This window comes from Setaria viridis, chromosome 9 (assembly GCF_005286985.2).
Source record: "Setaria viridis chromosome 9, Setaria_viridis_v4.0, whole genome shotgun sequence".
Classification (NCBI taxonomy): Eukaryota; Viridiplantae; Streptophyta; class Magnoliopsida; order Poales; family Poaceae; genus Setaria; species Setaria viridis.
This window is the reverse complement of record NC_048271.2, coordinates 33,528,508-33,547,438: the sequence shown is the minus strand read 5'-3', so window position 1 is coordinate 33,547,438 and position 18,931 is coordinate 33,528,508. Positions and strand designations below refer to the sequence as shown.

Here is an 18,931-nt window from a genome sequence, read left to right as displayed (position 1 = left end):
TGATAAAACCACATGCTCCGGATCGAAACAAAGCATACTTGCACGAAGACGAGTCCAGAGATTACAACAATTCAGATAAATTATTACAGATCCCACATTCAGTTATTACAACTCAAGAGTTTTCAAAAGCATAAAGTAGATTTTCAGAGTTCGAAAGCAGCGAAAAACAACGGTAAGTCTATCATCGATACAACAATACCATGGTGAAGCCTGCCATGATATCAAACACCACGATCGTCACCGACCGAGGATGGGTCCCACTCAACCGTCCATCCCGGAGGGAGCAGGCACGGCCAAGTCAAGCTAGTAGCCAACTCAACAACAAAACCTAAAAAACATAGCAACAAGCAAGGCTGTGTATACTAATACTCAACAAGGCTTACCCGTTAGATGGTAACTACTCCACCGACTCCTAGACATGCAAGGCTTTTTAGCTGAGGGGTTTATTTTGCCAAAAGCAACTAAAGTAGATCCTTACTTTCAAGTTTTAGCATCAGGTTCTAGTTGATTATCCATTCTAGGTAAGAACCTATTCTAATCAAGCATGTGATCAAGCAATTTAATTCAAGCATCAGTATTAAATAATCATCCTTTGTTCCACTTCTTACTCAGTGCAAAAATGCGGTCAAACAGTCTCAAACTATGAGCAACAGATGATTTGAATCAAGTTTTTAACCTTGCAAGGTGAACCTAAACCCACGATATATGCGTACCATGCCGGTTTCACATATATCAGCCGTCCCCATCGATCCTCGGCATGTGTCTAGGTCCCACTTCCCTTGGATACAATGCCCCAACGGTTCCAGAACGACGCCGTACCGTGGCTACACTTGTACCCACATGTGGCCACATGGGAACCCAGTTCGAGAGAGAGTGGGGAGTATGTCCACGCCACGGTTCAATCAGGTACTAGGCTCCCCATCCCATACTAGATATGAGCTTAGTACTTTCAAACACTTGACCACAACTCTAAACACATTTTGACCTTAGCAGCTTTCTTCTAGACAGGCGGGGCAATCCACCAATTCAAAACCAATTGCCTGGCCCCGCCCGTCATCCTTATTATTCAGCACATAGGTACCTAGGATCATTAACCTAGGGTTTCAAGCTAATCCTATGAACTTAATGCACAAACATAACTAGCATAAGTAGTGCATAACTAGAAAACTGGGTTATGCTTTGGGGCTTGCCTTCTTGCCCTCACTCAGGCTTGGGCTCTTCTGAACTTTGGTTCGGGCCTTGATTTGTCTTGATTACGTCCAGCTCAGCAAAAGGGCGTCCATCTTCACGTTCCAGGCCGAGCTCGTATGTTCCGTTAACGAGGTTAGCTTCTACACGAGATGCATATGCAAGATTTTAGTTACATGCTTTTATGCATAGGTTTCATCTTGTTAATTATTGCACAAGCATAGGGTGTATTTTGGACCACATTCACTTATACAAGGTCATAACCATTTCTTTTCTTTTAAAGTAAGGTGTGACGTGATTAAAACTCGTGCTTTATTTTGATGGTGATTGTGTACACATAAGATTTTAACAACTTAGAATTCATAAAAAGAAAGGTGGGGTCATTTTAGGGTTGCTCAACATGTATTTGGAAAGTTATCCTGTTTCTGAATTTTAAACTACCTTATCTTAGCATTTTACCATTTTACCCTTCCTATTTAACATTTGCTATTTTTATTTAAGTTTGAGTTTCCTCTTTTATCAAACGACTCTCCGGACTTTTTAAAGTTTACAACAATGTTCCTTAGTTTTCTACTTCCAATGAACCCTACCTATTAATTGAGTGTTTTAACCCTTTTAATGAAGTTGAAGAATACAAGTTTTGTTCCAACTTAAACATGTTCCAGTTGTTTTGCATTTACTAACTTGTTTATTTAAAATACCCTTAGCTTAACTTGCTTCATGTATTAACTTGTGAACTTTTGGTTGTTGCAACTCCTACACATGACTCAATTCTTGTATCCAAATCTACCCATCATGTTTATTTGTTTTAACAACCTTAAGACCTTGTTAGAAAAGGTGTTGATTAGCCTATGACCATTTCCTTTACTAAGTGATTATTTTAGGACTAAGCAAGTTGCAAGATTAAGTCATTATAACCTATAGCAAAGCATAGTAACAACTTCATTTTAACCAGTAGGAGACAACATGCTTAGTGGCATGCCTTGGTTTTCTTCGGGCTCAAACTCAACTTTTATGACGGCCTCGGCTCAAGGGTTCAAGGTCATGTTCTCCAGCAAAAAGCTCCCTAACAGAATGAAATGCGTGCATGCATTAGAGAGGATGCTATGAATGCAAATTCTCATGAAATGCATGGAAAATAAAAGAAACAGTACGAAATCAATTGTTAACAGAAAAATCTAGGTAAACACAATACAAACTCACACAAGCACAAAGAGAAAAGCTACTTTGCACAATAAGTCAAAAGCAAGCACGAATGACATGATTAAAACATTTATTGAGAAACATCTATGCAATAAATGGTACTGACTGAAGACAACAATATAGACTCATGAGAGTTGGATCCATATCAAAAGCAACTTTTAATGTGAAGATTTGAATTAAACAAGTTAAACTACCATTTAGCACCTTAAATCTAAAAAGACATGTAAATCAACCATAAATGTACCACATCATTTTCCCTATACTCTATATGTAACACAAAGGTTAACAAAAGTGGTTTCACAATTTTTAGAGCACTAGGTGATTTATAAAGCATTTCATGGCTTTTACACAAAATAAAATATAGCACCAAATATAAAATAGTAACATGCAAAAAAAATCATTTTTGAAATAAACTAGACTTCACAAGGAATCCAATGAAACAAAAATCATATTTTTATCATTTTTCTACTAGTTTCTATGCATTTTCAAAGTTTGCAACATTTTTACTTTAGCAAACAAAACCAAAACTGAGACAACTTGCAAGCTACCCCCTAGAAATACCTTCTCTCTCACGGATCTACCCTTCTCTTCTCAATCTACCCCCTGCGTTTCACACTCTAACCCCTGGAAACAATCCCACCTTAAACATAAAACCAACCATTTAACCCATAACCCCCTGAACTCTCTCCTTCTTCTCCATCTAAACCCCTCACGCACAGACAAGCACACATTCAGGCACGGGCGCAGGAACCTGGGCAGGGCCGGCCGTGGCCTTAGGCCGGTGGTGGTAGGGAGGGAAGGGCGCGGCTGGGAGCAGAGGGGCCATGCCCTGGGGTTAAAGTTCTCACCAGTCGTGTCGGCAAGGAGGAAGGGGCGGCGCAGACAGGGTCTCCACGGGCATGGTGCGCACACCGGCGACATGGTCGAAATCGACCATGGAAACAAGGTTTGGACGGTGGAATGGTGAGCGCCTGAGCATCTAGAGGTCACCACAGTTCCATTTGTGCACTTGGTTGAGGACGAGGCAGGCTGGAAGACAAGGCGCCATGTTGGGGTGGAGGTGGCTGTTGGAAAGTTTCTGATTTTAGGGAAAAGCTTTGATTCCGGCCAAGGGATGGCCGGTGGGCGGCGTTGAGGGGTCGAGGATGTTGCTGGGTGAGTGGGGAAGGTTCAGGCTCAATCTATTGGAGGGGGATGGCTGGGGTATGGAGTATTTTGCCGGTGAACGGAGGTCTGCCCAGCGCGGCAATGGTGGGGGGGATCGTCTGTTTTGTGGGCAGTGAGGCTTGGGGGAGGGCCGATTTATGGCCGGGGCATGGTGAGGATAAGGATGGCTAGGTGATAGGGGTGACTTAGCTCCGGGCACAGCCATTGGAGGGGAGGGGGATGCCGGTGTTTGGGCGCCTGGTGGCAGCTATGGCATGGAGGAAGGAGCTCGCCCAATGGAGGGCAAGGAGGAGGCGTGGGAGCCAAGAGAGCACATGGGGAGATGCTTGGGTGGCCTATGGGCGGAGGAGGAGCCCTGCAGGGGCTAGGGAAGGACCAACCGGCGATCTTCAGGCTGTGTGCCGGCCATCTGGCGTTCTGGCAGAGGAGGGAGGAGGAAGAAGCACCGACTAGTGGGCCCGCGACATATTAGAACGTGTCAACTTTGTCCCCTTAAACGACCTAGCTACAGGTGTCCAAAAATTCCCAAAAATACTCGTTGGAAAGATAAAATCACCAAGAATCTAATGCAACAAGAATCAACTCAAAAGTTGTTATGGTTTGCACGCAATTGATAAAACAAAACAGCTAAATTGAACTTTAAATGAATTTTTAACCCAAGCAAACAGCTCTGAAAAAATTGGTAAAAATATTTTAAAAATCACTAAATGGTATCTAGTATTTAAATAAAATAATTGGGGTATAGTGGTATAGTTAAAATTGGGGTTTCTTTACAAATTTGATTTTTGAACAATAAATAACAAATTTCTGGGCACTTAACAATGCATGGCCACAAATTTCATTTATGCACAAATGATGCTCATGATGGTCAACTATGCACAAATGGATGTTCATGATGCTCAAATATGCATGATGATGCTTGTGATGCGTGTCGTGCAAAGGTGTCGTGATTAACGTGTGTTTTCTCGTCAAGTTTGAACTATGCGTTTGTATTTCCCTCATGTAAAAGTTTAAGTTCAACTATGGCTCCACTTCTATTTCATTGACAAGTTTTGTTTGCTTTCCTTCCTCTTGCTGTTATGGAGAAGGACATAATGGACTAAAGGTTATGCTGCCAATATTACCTTTAGATGGTTGATAGCCGGTAATTTCTATCGAGACGGTCGATAGTTGGTCTTTATATCAATAGATGTCGCTAACATGAAGAGGTCATAGGATGTGGCTCTAGGGAAAAAGGAAGGCGGTGAAGAAAGTGGCGACGGTGATCTTATGGTCCATATGTGCATGTTCAACCAAGGATTCGCGTTGGAGTTCAAGGTATAGGCTACCACTTTGGTAAAGGCGAATAGTTTCACGGCTTGACGAAAAATGGAGATAGGATTGGTGTAAATTTTTGGGTGGACAGCTGATCAAAGTGGTTGTAGAATTTGACTTAAAATTTGACCGAACTGCTACTCGATTTTGGAATCCTTCTGCTCAAAGTTAGAAGAATGCTAAAGGTGAAGGTGTTCAATTTGAAAGGATCAGTCACGGATGTATGGGCCAAAGTTAAAGTTCTTATATAAAATTTATTTTTATTGGCCTCCCAAGTGCTTTAGTAGAAGGTGCTTTACACTTAGTCATTGGAATTTAGCTTTGATTTGCTTCTTAACCACTTTGTTAATCCTTGATTTGGTTTCTTAAATACTAGGGCTGTCAGAGACCGCTTGAGTCAATTAAGGACCGTCCGTTGTTGATGTAGGTTTGAGCACTTTTTCGTGCTACCACATATCCCCTAATGGGAAGGATAAGCTTAATACCTTACTTGTCTCGCTTTATGAGGCACGGTCTTAGATGTGTGGTCTTTGGACTATGTAGAGGAGCCTAGAGGTGTCCCCGGTTGACCTAGGTCGTCCTCCGCACAAGCTAGGCATGTTTTACTCATTTTTCGGGGCGGTTTGGAAAGGGTTGACATGAGTACCCCCTTGTGCACTATTGATTTGGTGTGCGAGCCACAAGGTCCTCGAGTCGTGTGGGTAAAGAGTACACCCTTGCAAGGATAAATCAATTCGAATTGCTGCGCAATCGGTTATGAGCAAGCTCAAGTCCCATGAATTTATCGTAGAGTTGCTGGATGTTTGTGGTTACTTGTTCACACAGTTATGCTCTATGTTACCATATTGATGTAATCATTTCTAAGTAAAATTTGAAGTGGGTTTGGGCATGATTAATAAAACTTGCTAGCTGTCCATAGGGTGATATTCAGTGGCGGAACTGGGAGGTGGCCGGCGGGGGCCACCATGGCCACCCCCAACAAACAAAATTTTTTTACTACCCCTTTGTCAACCCATGGTCAGCGGGCCTCTTGATTTTCCTCCTCCAACTCAAAGAAATGTATAAGAAAGCTTATTTCCCTAATCTATATCCCCTAACTATTTCAATGAAGGTCACGACATATTCAATTATTGATTATTTCAATACGGTGAAGAATCGCGCAGTGAAATTTTAAAAAAAGATATATTGACCACCTTTGCAAAATATTGGCTTTTGTGTAGTGTTGTTATATAATTAATTACTATATATAGTCACGGCTAGCTAGTGTATGCTTGTGTGGACAATGAAAAATTAGGATAAAGTGCCAAATTCTTGAATCAGCAAATGTTTGTGTGGCCCCCTTTGATTTTTCTCTCCAATTCCGCCACCGGTGATATTCACATGCTTATGGTCAAAAATTAAGAATGTGATGAGAATGGTGTTTTGTCCTCTCGGACTGTGCCTCCAAATAGGCCTTTGTACCATTACCAATCATAGGGTGGGCGATGAGTGACTAGAGCGGTCGTTTATTACTTTGACGATGTTTTTAGACAACGACACCATTTTTGCTATTGCATTAATCGATCTATCCTTTTTGTGAGTTAGATGTTGGGAAACTTGAACATTAAATATTTAATCTCATATTGTTGTTGTCATGCGTCCAAGACTTGTATTGTGGAGCTCATTTCTTTTAATTTCAGATTTGAACCATTCATGTTATGAACTTGGAATACTTAATATTGAACTTGTGTAATATTTAAAATTACTCTTTATGGTTCATGTGGTGATGTGCATTTTGTGACGGTGGGTGTGCTCGATCTTGGGTATATTGTGGAATACCTACCGGGACTACCGGATTTGTTCTCTTTTTATGTTGAATTGAATCGAGTCATGTAGCTCTAGGTGTGAGTTGGCACTTGACACCTCGCAAGGCGAATAAGTGTTGGCTCATGATTATCCTATTGGCATGACTGTCAATTCACTTAAATCGGGTACAAATTGGGCGGTTCTTACACGAACTGTCAAGTGTCAACTGTGTGAAGGGCCAAATCCAAATATCTGAATGATGAATTTAACGGTGGTATTTTCATCTTCTTATGGCTCTTCAGATTATAATTAATCAATATGCATAAAATCGATGGTAAGCATAGGGATATCTGACTTCGATCTTACAAACCTCCTCAATTGTACTTGCATAAAGACACAGGGATATATAAAGATTCAGGATTACCGAAGGATTACAACCCTACCCCTCTTATAGCCTTATGATGGGATTATTGTAGATGTATGATGCATTAGGGATATTCATGACCAACATGAGGGTGATACATCCTGTTATAAATACAGTTAAGAGCCTGCAAAGAGATTTATTAGAACATCGCATGTTCACTTCAACCAAATAAAATGTGAACCACTAGTAATTAAATTCCCACACAAACAGGAACACATCTCGGTTTAAAAACTTTAAAGTGACAAGAATTATTTATTACTCCTTCCGTCTCAAATTATAGGTCGTTTTGGCTTTTCTAGATGCATAGATATTGTTATGCATCTAGATATAGAGTATATCTAAGTGCATAACAAAGTTTATGAATTTAATAAAGTTAAAACGACCTATAATTTGGGACGGAGGGAGTACCAAGCAATAATCGACATGAACATAGTTTGTTACTCAGATGTTCCAAATCAACTGCCTCCATGGATCTGAATATACACAGCCTTGAGCATCTCAGTTCTCGGTAAATCAATCATGTTGTGGCCGATTATCTGAAAAATGTTAAATTTGGGGCACCTAAACTAGAGCAAGTCTCTTATTCCTAGTTTATATGCATATATGTATTCATATGGCTCAGGTAGTGATGCAAGTGGGATGGATTGTGGGCTGCCCGCACCCGTATGCACGACGGCACGAGTCGCAAACGTATACGTGGGATTAAGCGGCAGCCCGCGAGCATCCGTTAGGTTGTTGTGGGTTTTGCGGCAACGCGCTTGGCACTGCGAACACAAAATGAGTCGTTCTGTCATATTGCATACCACCACGAGACTTTGCTGGTTTAGCATTTTTCAGATAATCGCCTACAACATCAAAATCTAATTTACGAAGCATCAAAAATAACTTGGATAAACTTTAACACGGGAGCTGCAACATTTTGTTACATGTTTCATTCATCTACAATATGGATAAGTAGATCTGCAATATCAGAAAATAACATCTATAATATGTCGTGTGAAACAATAAAAAATTGTAGACACCAAAAATATAAGAGGTGCGGATAATTAAATAAATAGGAATAGAACAAGGAAACTTTTGGCTAAGTCAGGATCGTCTTCCATGTCAACTTTTCCATATTGTTGCATGCGCCCTAGCTAAGTCAGGATCGTCTTCCATGCATATTATTTTTGTGATTGACTAAATGCGGACCGGATCAAATTTGTTCATCAGGTTGATATATAAGCATTTAGTAGCTCATAATATGATACTATGCACTTCACATTTAGTAGCTCGAGCTGCGGAGTGCGGCAGTGCGCTGACGCTGGTTTGCGGCATCGCTGGATATGACCATATGGATCACTCTAGCAAATCTGATCCTAAGCGTACGTAATAGTGAATGCAATCATCAGCATTGGACACCTTTCTGTAATGCGTCGCAGTTTGCTACATCTTGAGGTACAACATGAACGAAGACAAAAACATGTGGATATAGAAGCGTGTGATGGGGTTGAAACTGATACTTTGAACTTATGGTGAACCTGCAATGTCTTGGGTTGTCGAATGCAGCTGGACCATCTGAGATTCCACAGTAGATGCGGAAGCGTCAGCTTGAGTGAAATCAGTATGACGAACCATCCGCCATACTAATTACTCAAGTTTAGATCTGAATTTCTTTTTTTAAAAAACGAGACATCTTAGTAATTAGTATGTTTTGTAGTGCAAGGAATTGTTTCGCTCACAAACTTTTTTTCTTTGCATACACGTCAAAAAGACTCTACAGCACTTAATTTTTCTTGTCATTCTCTATTGTTTCCTTTCTTCCGTGGGATATATCCACGATGTACCACTTCATAACTGTACATCCCTTGATTTTCAGTGGCATATCTCGGGACATCTTCTTCCTTTTTATTTTTCTTCTTGAAACAAGTGTCTTCTTTCTATGAGGAGGATCCTTCATACACATTGCACATCTTCATCACTGACTGATTAATAGCAGATTACGTGGCCCACCGTAGTGTGTCCTTTCGGCCCAAGAAAATCTCCTCCACTTGGCGCTTCTATTGGGCCGCAACATGTTTTACATCGATAGGAAGCACAGGGAAATCGTCTGCTGGTTACATACAGAAATGAAAACGGTTTGATTGTAACGACAGCAGAGTTCAGAAAAAATGTTTTACCCTATTCACGTTTTCTTAGTTTAACAATTGAATAATTATGCTAACGACAGCACAAACTCATGGAAGAATTAGATATTGTTAAGGAGCTGTTTTGCAGATTTGAAAACTTTCTAGTTTAAAACACACCCAATGCATTTGATAACAAGAATGGTTATGCTTATGATTTTGCAAATGACGATGAGTTACAAACAGAGCAACCAAAAAAAAAAATGAAGTCGAAGTAAATAATTCAAAAGAAGAAAGGCAACATTTGCAAACAACCAACCATTTACACAAAAGTATGGAGAGAAAGTCTGTAAAACTTTTACAGGCACCATGTGTGTAAGCAAATATATACAAAAGTTAGTTTGCAATATACAATAAAAATGCATCAGTTATCTTCCGTTTGAACAGCATATGATGCGACGCAATAGATATATTGCTAAATCATACATTATCTTCTTCAGGCTTGTCAGACGGCCTGATAAGAGGGGCTACCCTTTCAGAAATGATTGCCTTACCATTCTCATCCTTTTTGGCAGGGTACAGCACATAGTGCTGAATTATGAATAGAACATCGAAGAAAACCGTCTCCTACAAAAAGCGACGACAATAGTTTAATGAGTCAAGTTCTGCAAGCAGCAAGTTAAACTTTTATGTAGATAAGAATGTGTTGCCAAAAAACCAATAGGTGACATTAGGAGTCATGCTCACCAATGAAAGCAGGGTTTTCCCAATATTTCCGTAGAAATTTACCATCGTATCTGCAGCACAATTTGTTCAGTAGGGAGAAAGCTAATATGCCCAACACAACCCATGCAGTGAAAGAAAGGATTAATACGGCTTACGTTGATCTATAGATTGCACACCCATCTGACCAAAATTCAGCACCCCTCCCGTGAGGTCAAGTAAAATGTTGCCGATGCTCCAACCAATTGTGCTCTTCCGCCTGAAGTTCATGATGGCCTAAGCCAAATAGAACGAATAAACATAAGGAATGAATATATCTATGAGCAAATTTGAGCAGATAACTTCAGTAGATTCAATACTAGTTCCTTCAATCTCAAACTTCTAGGCGTTGAATGCATGAGACTCCAACTATTTTCAAATTTCTTTGAATTAGCGTGGAAAAAATAAATATTTCCCTTGTTTTGTAGAATAGAAAAACATTTTCTAGAAAGCTACACTGTTGGCCTGTCTTCTAGGTATCAGATGTGTCCATTGAAAGCCAATTTAATGTGTTATTACTCCCTAAAATAGTACTGTAACAAAGGACACGTTGGCTATTTATGTCCTTTTGGATATCTTTTACTAGAAATTTTTTTTAACAAAAAGGTTGTGGAGATTTTTCTTCCAAAACACTTTCATAATAACACAATTTTGTTAGGTTTCATAAATATATTAAGATCCAGTACCAATTATCAGCTAGATGCACTATGTTGAGTTTCATTTTAGTTGATCCTGTACTCTGTCCAAAATCAAATTTACCACTAGTTCCAACTTCCAAATATATAAGTACACATCAAGAGACAATTGAATACGTAGAGTGTTGTTAACAATTATTAGTACCTGAGGAATGTACTTGATTGCTGTCATACCAACTTGTATAGAACTGAAATTCACATGGAATGAGAAAAATGAGTGCCACATTTACCAAGAGGATCAAGTTTAGTTAGATACTACCCTAACTGAAAAATAGCTGGCTGTTTCCCAAAGTAAAGCTGATAGGACTTTCAAATAACGAGGACAAAAAACTTACTTGAACACGTCAATAAGCCAAAGCCAGTCACTTTTTGGCCAAGCAATAATGAGGCAAACAATAGCAGCAGTCCAGACAATAGCAGTAATTGATATGCAAACTTTGGAAACTTTCTGGATTCCTCGCTGTATATTACGGGTTCAAAAATTCAACACAGTTAGGAGTCAGCAGCTAGGGTATACCCTTAATGGTCAACAAGATAGTAAACCAACCTCATATATAAATACTTGGAAAACGGTGAAGGATGTCAATGCAACCGCATGTAGTGAAAAAGCAACATCATTTGCAGCAACAGGAATCATCTGCAAAATAAAAAGCATCATAGTTGATACCTAGAAAGAACAAGGCCAAGGAGGCACCGACATCAAGAAAATGTACTAGTACAACCTGAGAATGGACATGGATATACAATGCCTATTCTTGAAAGTTATGCGACAACAACTATGAGCAAAACTGATATAACAACAACAGTACAACGCTACCCACTATTTTATAACGTTGTTTGGCAACAGTTTTAAAGGTATTGCCTTGAAATTTTTAACTTCACCATGCAGCCCTAAACCCAGTGCTGAAGCCAGAATTATCTTTCCAGGTAACATCTTCTCATTTCCTTGACATGCATCTGCAGCTTACGCAGCAGCATTGTTCCAAGTTCCAATTCATGCAAGTACTAATCCAGTTCATTATTCAGCATCAGTATGACATGTTAAAACTGTGTACCCAAGAATCCTGTGCTCTACATTAAAAAGTTGTGCTTGCCAGACATGGATGCACAGCTTACATAACCGCTGCAATTGGCACTATTGAGGGAAACATCAAGTATAAGTGCAATCTGGAACACTACCAAACCAGCTTAAGAGAGTAGTCGACGTGAAATCACTTAAATAAAAGCATGCAATAGTATATTTTTGTCAATCAATAGTTCAATAATGGAAGAACCAATCACAGAACACTAGAGATGTTGATATACTTAGGGTTTTACATGCCCAACGAAGGTTCTGATGCACATGATCCAAATGCACAAAGAAGCAACCAATCATCAATTAGCTTACCCATTTCCAATTTGAATAGATAATGCACAAAGAAGAAAGTAGGGCAAACCTCTTTATCACCATATTTGTCATGGTACTGTCTCTGGATGAACGGGCTGAAGAACATAGCCACATTGTATATGAGGTAAGACGAGTGCTTTGTCAAGTTCAACACCAGAAAATCAAAATTCAGACCCACAACACTGCAATAGATTGACAAGAAGTTAGCCATAGACCAAGGACTTCCATTAAGAAATGATATTTGGATCAGAACAGGCTTAACTGTTTGAGTTCAAAACAACAACTTGAAATTTTAAACGCACTACAAACCAATCAGGATACAAATTCTAACATTGCACATTGCAAACAGAGCTGGGCAAGGGTTAAGGTGTGTATTGAAGAAGACAGCCAAAAGGCCAATGCTCAGTAACAAAAACACTGGTCAAACATTTTTTTTGGCAAAGTAATACTTTGCCCCTAACTGTCTCAGAAAAGCAGGACAACCGGAGCACGGACAAACTAAGAACTAAGTTAATAAAATAAAAGTAAGCACACATGTTTTCAGCTTGTAATTGAATAGGATTCAAGTGTAGCCAAAATGTACACTTATCGATGATAAGAAAATAGTGGTGGTGGTGGTGGTGGGGGGGGGGGGGGGATTAAGGAAATGGGTGGAAGTGATGATGCGTGTTACAATATAGATCGTACTGGCCCATCTTCTGCTATCAATTTTTTTTGGCCAGGTTAGGAACACCGCACCTACTTCAAACATATCCTCTGTTCGACAGAATGCCATATAACATAACCATTCATGAAGGCAAATTTGATATACACTTGTGCTCATTCCACCTAGTTTAAGGGACGGGTTCAGACCAGAGTAATAGCTGCTTAAGAATCAGTTTCAAACATTTTTTGGCAAAGTAATACTTTTTCCCAGGACAGCCAGAGCACGGACAAACTATGAACCAAGTTAACAAAATAAAAGTAAGCACACATGTTTTCAGCTCGTAACTGAGTAGGATTCGACTGTAAACAAAACGTACACTAATCGATGATAAGAAAAGAGAGTAAAACCTAAGAACTGATTATGCCTGTTACAACATAGATGGCACTGGCCCATCTGCTGACTATTATTTGCTGGCCAGATGAGGAAGATCCCCCCAACTTGAAAGATAAGGTGTTCGACAGAATGACATATCACTTAACCATATATGAAGGCAAATTGGATATACACGTGCTCATTCCACCTAGTTTAAAAGACAGGTTCAGACCAGAGTATGATTGAAAGCTGCTTAGGAATCAGTTTGAAGCACTAATGAAGCCAAAGTTCCATTTCATTCCAATTAGCAATTCTGAATAGGTTTATTCTGCACAATTCTCTATCATCCGCCTTCCATTTCGTACCAGAAATCCACACGCACCTCGCAACCTAACTGCGGCGCTGGAGCCATGTGACCGATAAAAGAGAATTCCCCACAGTGGAGAATTGCTCAGTGCTGTAAGTATGTGTTTCGAAATTTGTACTCAGGTAATGAACACAGCCCATACAATACATGCAACAACCGCTCTCCACACAGGCGCGCCAGATGAACAGGATAATGAAAGAATTGAACGAATCGAGCTTGGCAAGGGTCATTGACTAGTTAGAGAAGGGTGAATTTCATCCCCCAGGGCCCCAAACTGAGGCACGAGCATGGAATTCGAACCCCCACCCAACCCAAGAAATGAGGAGTGGAACCAGGAGGACGGTGCTGACCTCTTGCGCTTGTAGTTAAGGAGGACCTGCGGGTAGAAGCTGAAGGACCAGGCGAAGAAGGCGACCCAGCCCAGCACCTGGTACAGCACCTCCAGCCCCACCGAGTTCCACGACGACGACATGGCCGCGCCGCCGGTGCACAATCCCCTCCCAACCCAGCCAAGGCCGGTTCTTGGCTCCCCCTTGGTCAAGTCGTGCCCTGCGACGGCCGATCTCTGCCGGTTGCGCCTCGTTTCCCTCTCGCTGCCAATTCTTTGATTCTTTCTCCGTCGCGGCCGGAATTTTATAGTGGTGGGAAAAGCGAGGCCGGGCCACCAATCCGGAGGAAAGGCCTGGCATGGAAGGTGGGGAGCTCCGGCGCCGTCACAACTGACGTCGTCCTACTTCTCCCCGGTCAGCTGGGTGGGCGTTGGAAATGGGTGGCGTCGACGGCTCGAAAGCTGCCGCCGCTCCCGTTGCGACGGTTGAGCCCGCCGGGAGGTTCGTCGTTCATCCCCCTGGGGCGGGGGGGCCCGTTCGCTGGGCGTACCAGGACGGGATCCCGGCGTCGCGCGTCGCAGTCAGTGGGGGAGATGGGAGGGGCATGGGGCCGTTTTTGGTGCGGTTGCGCAGCGCCGTTAGCAGCAACGTAACGGGACCGGATACCACGTGATGTGACGCTGCGTTTCAGCTAGATTCTGCTCGCGTTGCACAGCTGCACCGCTCACCGCTCTCACTGGTATACCTGAAACCTCCAGCGAAAAACCAATCGAGATTGCTGGGAAAACTGAGTTTACATAGGGGGTGTTTGGATACCCCGTGATAAAGTTTAGCACCCGTCACATCGGATGTTTGGATGCTAATTAGGAGTATTAAACATAGACTAATTATAAAACTAATTACACAGATGGAGTCTAATTCGCGAGACGAATTTATTAAGCCTAATTAGTCCACAATTTGACAATGTTGTGCTACAGAACCATGTGCTAATGATGGATTAATTAGGCTTAATAGATTCGTCTCGTGAATTAGCATAGGGGTTCTGCAATTAGTTTTATAATTAGCTCATGTTTAGTCCTTCTAATTAGCGTTCAAACATCCGATGTGACACTGCTAAAGTTTAGCACCTAGTATCCAAACACCCCCATAGTATACTATTGATGTGGAACATCCATGCTCGCGGCTGAGCCATAGTCCAAGCTTCCCAGCCGCCCGCGCTAGGTCACCGGTGGCTAAGGGAATCGAACCCGAGACCTCGGACTAAAGCCAAGTGCACCATACCATTGCACTACTTCATTGTTTGTGACTTGCTTCGGCATACGTTATTCTTATCATATTTTCTACGTTAGAATATCTTGGCACACAGCAACGAGCTATTAGCTGAGTGGCTTCGCCACGGATCCTGCCTAGGGTGATCCGCGTGTGTCCGGTTAGGCCAATCTCGTTGTGCCACGTGGCTAGATTGAAGAACAAACAAATTCATATTTCTTATTTTAATTCGGAATTTAAACTTGCATATGGTATTTCTCCTTTAAGGGGACTTGAAATTTGATGATTCTTTTTTTCTGAATTTTTCTAAAATCACACTCTTTCATTTAATGGTGGTTGTTTATATGTTAATTACTATTTCTTGGATTTTTTTTATATGGCTTGTTTTCTTCCACCCAAGTACAAATTAGAAAAAATATGTTTTTGAACAACAATTGCTAACGTAACTTCATATTTTCTCATTCTAAGGTAATAATAAGGTTGTGTCCAAATTTGAGGTCCATATGAATTTGAAAATATTCTGAGGTATGAAAAACTTCAATGTTTGAGTTGAGTTATATAAAACTAATTGAGAGATATATCCATTCGTGAATAATTTATTGTACCAAGTATGTATATATATATTACTTTACTATGTGCACTAAGATGAAGAACACATCAAATGAGTCCAGCCTAAATCGCAGAATTTTTAGACCACTTTTGGATATTATTATTTTTATTTTCAATAAAGTTGTGCATCGAAGTTTGAATTATCCCTAACAAACATTTGAATCATTCATCTATTTGTCAGATATGGGCTAAAATTGAATATATTTGCTTAAATATATTTTTTGGGATTTTTTTAGATATTATTTGAGATACTTGTAGTTCAAATTGTAATTACTTTCAACAAGCATGCAAAAATTCATTTAAATGGTAGAAAATATGAAATATGTTCCAAAATTTTTGAAACTCCTACATGACAACTTAGATGTAGTCTATTACATGTAAAAAATGTATTGTGATCTATAAGATAGTTAGTTTTGCAATTTACTTCACAAGGTTGTCTAATTTGAATTGATACGATTAAAATTAATAGTGGGTTGAAAAAAATTGGATCGACTTATTTGCCTATTTCACAAATGGGTCGTAACGAGGTCAACATCCATGCCAGTAGCCATGTCATCAGCCACGTTAGCTGCCACATCATCGGCCATCAGATCATCAGCAATGTTAGCTGCTACGTCAGCAGTATCCTCCACATCGTCAACCATGTCACTTATTGCTGACGTGGCTATTTGATCCATGACGAATATTTTTATCATCAGCAATATTAGCCTCCACGTCAGCAGTATCCTCCACGTCATCAGCCATGTCACTTGTTGCTGACGTGGTTGTTTGATCCATGACGAATATTTTGTTGCTGACGTGGCTGTTTGATCCATGACGAATATTTTTGGCTGTTTGATTCATGACGAATATTTTCATCACTAAAGTTGGGCTTGGGCTGGGATGCGCGGGCCTAGAGGCGTTTTGTGGTTGTTTGATCCATGACGAATATTTTTATCATCAGCAACGTTAGCCACCACATCAGCAGTATCCTCCACGTCATTAGCCATGTCACTTGTTGCTGACGTGGTTGTTTGATCCATGACGAATATTTTCGGCTGTTTGATTCATGACGAATATTTTCGTCACTAAAGTTGGGCTTGGGCTGGGATGCGCAGGCCTAGGGGCGTTTTATGACTATTAAGAAACGTCATAGATTGTGCTGATCTTTGGCGATCACGAAGAAACGTCGATCGATTTAATCTATGACGCTCAATATATGACGTTATCTCAAATCGTCACAGACACTGCTTTATGACGGTTTTTCAGCGATCTAAGACAAATTTGTTCCATCACAGATTAAATAGTTTCTCGTAGTGTATGGAACCATGGTTCTACTCCTTATTTTTCCCACTGGATTTTGAGGAGTTGACTCGGTTTCTATTAACCTACATATATTCTTCAGATTTTTCTTGGAGGAATTATCAACATAAAGCTTGAATTGATCAAGGGGAAGTGTTAGAGAAGATTTTCCATGGGACCTAATTCCAAAGGGGGCAAGCGGTTACGAATCCTAACAGACATGTCCCTTCACACCGAACAGACATGAGGCCCCTTTATGGTGTCCCTTCATCATGTATATATATGTACAAATTTCATAAGATCAATACAACCATCCATTCACTCTTGTCTCTTGTCTCTCGTGTCTCATTTACATTTGAGCACTAAAACTCTAAACACGTACAATTACTGTATATCACATGCGTACAGAGCACCAACAACAATTTTTTTCAGCTTAATTCCATCAGTCTATCTGACTATGTGTTTTTGTGCACGTGTAAAATACTTATGAATCTCCCATTATTTCATTGGCATGTAGGAATTGTATGGAATATTGATCGCGGATAAATATGCATAGCATCACATTGTTGAGTCGTAGCATCGGATTATTGTCCGCAAAGAAGGCAAAGAATCTCCTAAATTTGATTTCCAATTATTCGTTAAAAAACATATTTGATTTCTCATTGGCGTAAATCGCGATACATATATTTCTTCTGTGTGCACTGCTTGACAAGTGAGGTGCAGCAAAGGATGGTCGGCCCGCGGCTAGTAACATCAACACGTTCTTCCGAATCTTGACTAATCTAAAGCAAATACTTTAATCTTGTGGGAACTCGATGCTTATATACCCATCGACATCAACTTGCCCATTAATAGTTTATTATGCAATTCAAAGCATAAAACCACCTGAATCTTTATCTATTACATTTCTAAGACACCCAATGCTTCTTAGTTGGTCCATCATGCCAGATTTTAAAAAAGATCTCATAATTTTCCTTGAATCAAGCCGCAGTCCGCTGAAATCTCTTCCCTCAATAAAATTGTTTTGAAGAAAATGTGTTGGAAAGTTATGCTAAAAAATATTATGTTAAGTTTGTCCATGAAAGTAATGCACAAAGGTTTTAAGTTTTTAAAATGACAAGTTGCGGAAAAGAATCTTTTCAAAAAATAAAAATAGTGGCTATAGTAGTGTTTTATGGTATATGATCACAGGTCTAGAAGTGGAACCACATGATCAGTCAACGCTTATCAATCACCTATCCTCACGACTCGAGGCGGCGCTGGTGGCCTGCGAGCGGAGTGGTTTTAGGCGTGGCTGGCTATGTTTGGCACATAGCCCAGCACACGGGTGGCGTTGGGGGTGGTGGTGCTCCCGTGAGGGTCACCGATCGCGGCGATGACGGGCCAGCGTGACAGTGACGCCTCTCTTATTTCCTTCGAGCCGGGCAATTCCCACCTAGTGGTGTTTCTTAGCGCGTCGACTTGACAATAGAGGTAATTTTGATTCTGATTTGGCCATCAGCTGTTGGAGGCATTTTGTCAGTTAACTTGTCTGTACGTTGAAGTTGATGTGCCTTCCTGAAACAATTTTTTTTTCTGAAACACGTAATTCCTGGCTAGCAAATTGCCGTATCATGAAACAAAAAGTTTTTGGGTATGCACGTAAGGTTGTCACCCATGTTTGTTTGATTCATGGCCACACACTTAAGATTTAATCCCTTTGATTCACTGGCACGCAGTGAAGATCCATTGTCACCTGAGTTTCTTTTATTCGCATATACACACCAAATTCTCCACCATTTGATAAAGCATTGAGTAAATTGTCCATGGCAAGAAACAAGTGGTTCTTTGTAACTGGCTTATTGCTGCATCCAAGTCAACAGTCCGAAGAGGTGTACTTGCCATAAACAAACGATTTGAGGTTTAATAAGAATTTTTAAATTTGACTCGCCTGTTGACGACGTTTCAGGAACTGATGTGAAATGAGTGGCTCCGGCTTACCTTTCAAGCGTGTGGGTCCCTTGCTTGCAAGTTCGTCCCCCTTTCCTA

At 40.6% G+C, this 18,931-nt stretch overlaps 1 protein-coding gene across 3 annotated transcripts; it reads right to left on the bottom strand.

The window, feature by feature from the left end:
• Positions 1-8,755: 8,755 nt before the first annotated feature.
• LOC117840578 (cystinosin homolog) lies at positions 8,756-14,203 on the bottom strand. 3 transcript variants are annotated; one of them, XM_034721097.2, is made up of 9 exons: positions 13,766-14,203; positions 12,080-12,212; positions 11,191-11,280; positions 10,979-11,103; positions 10,789-10,831; positions 10,068-10,185; positions 9,934-9,983; positions 9,741-9,813; positions 8,756-9,173 (listed from the first exon to the last, which is right to left on the bottom strand). In XM_034721097.2, the coding sequence occupies exons 1-9, from the start codon at positions 13,885-13,887 to the stop codon at positions 9,121-9,123; spliced, it is 807 nt and encodes a 268-aa protein (XP_034576988.1). In that variant the 5' UTR covers positions 13,888-14,203; the 3' UTR covers positions 8,756-9,120. The 3 variants fall into 3 exon arrangements, with proteins under 3 accessions (XP_034576988.1, XP_034576989.1, XP_034576987.1); XM_034721098.2 differs by having other exon boundaries at positions 8,756-9,170; positions 13,766-14,202; XM_034721096.2 differs by lacking the exon at positions 8,756-9,173 and having other exon boundaries at positions 9,490-9,813; positions 13,766-14,198.
• Positions 14,204-18,931: the final 4,728 nt, after the last annotated feature.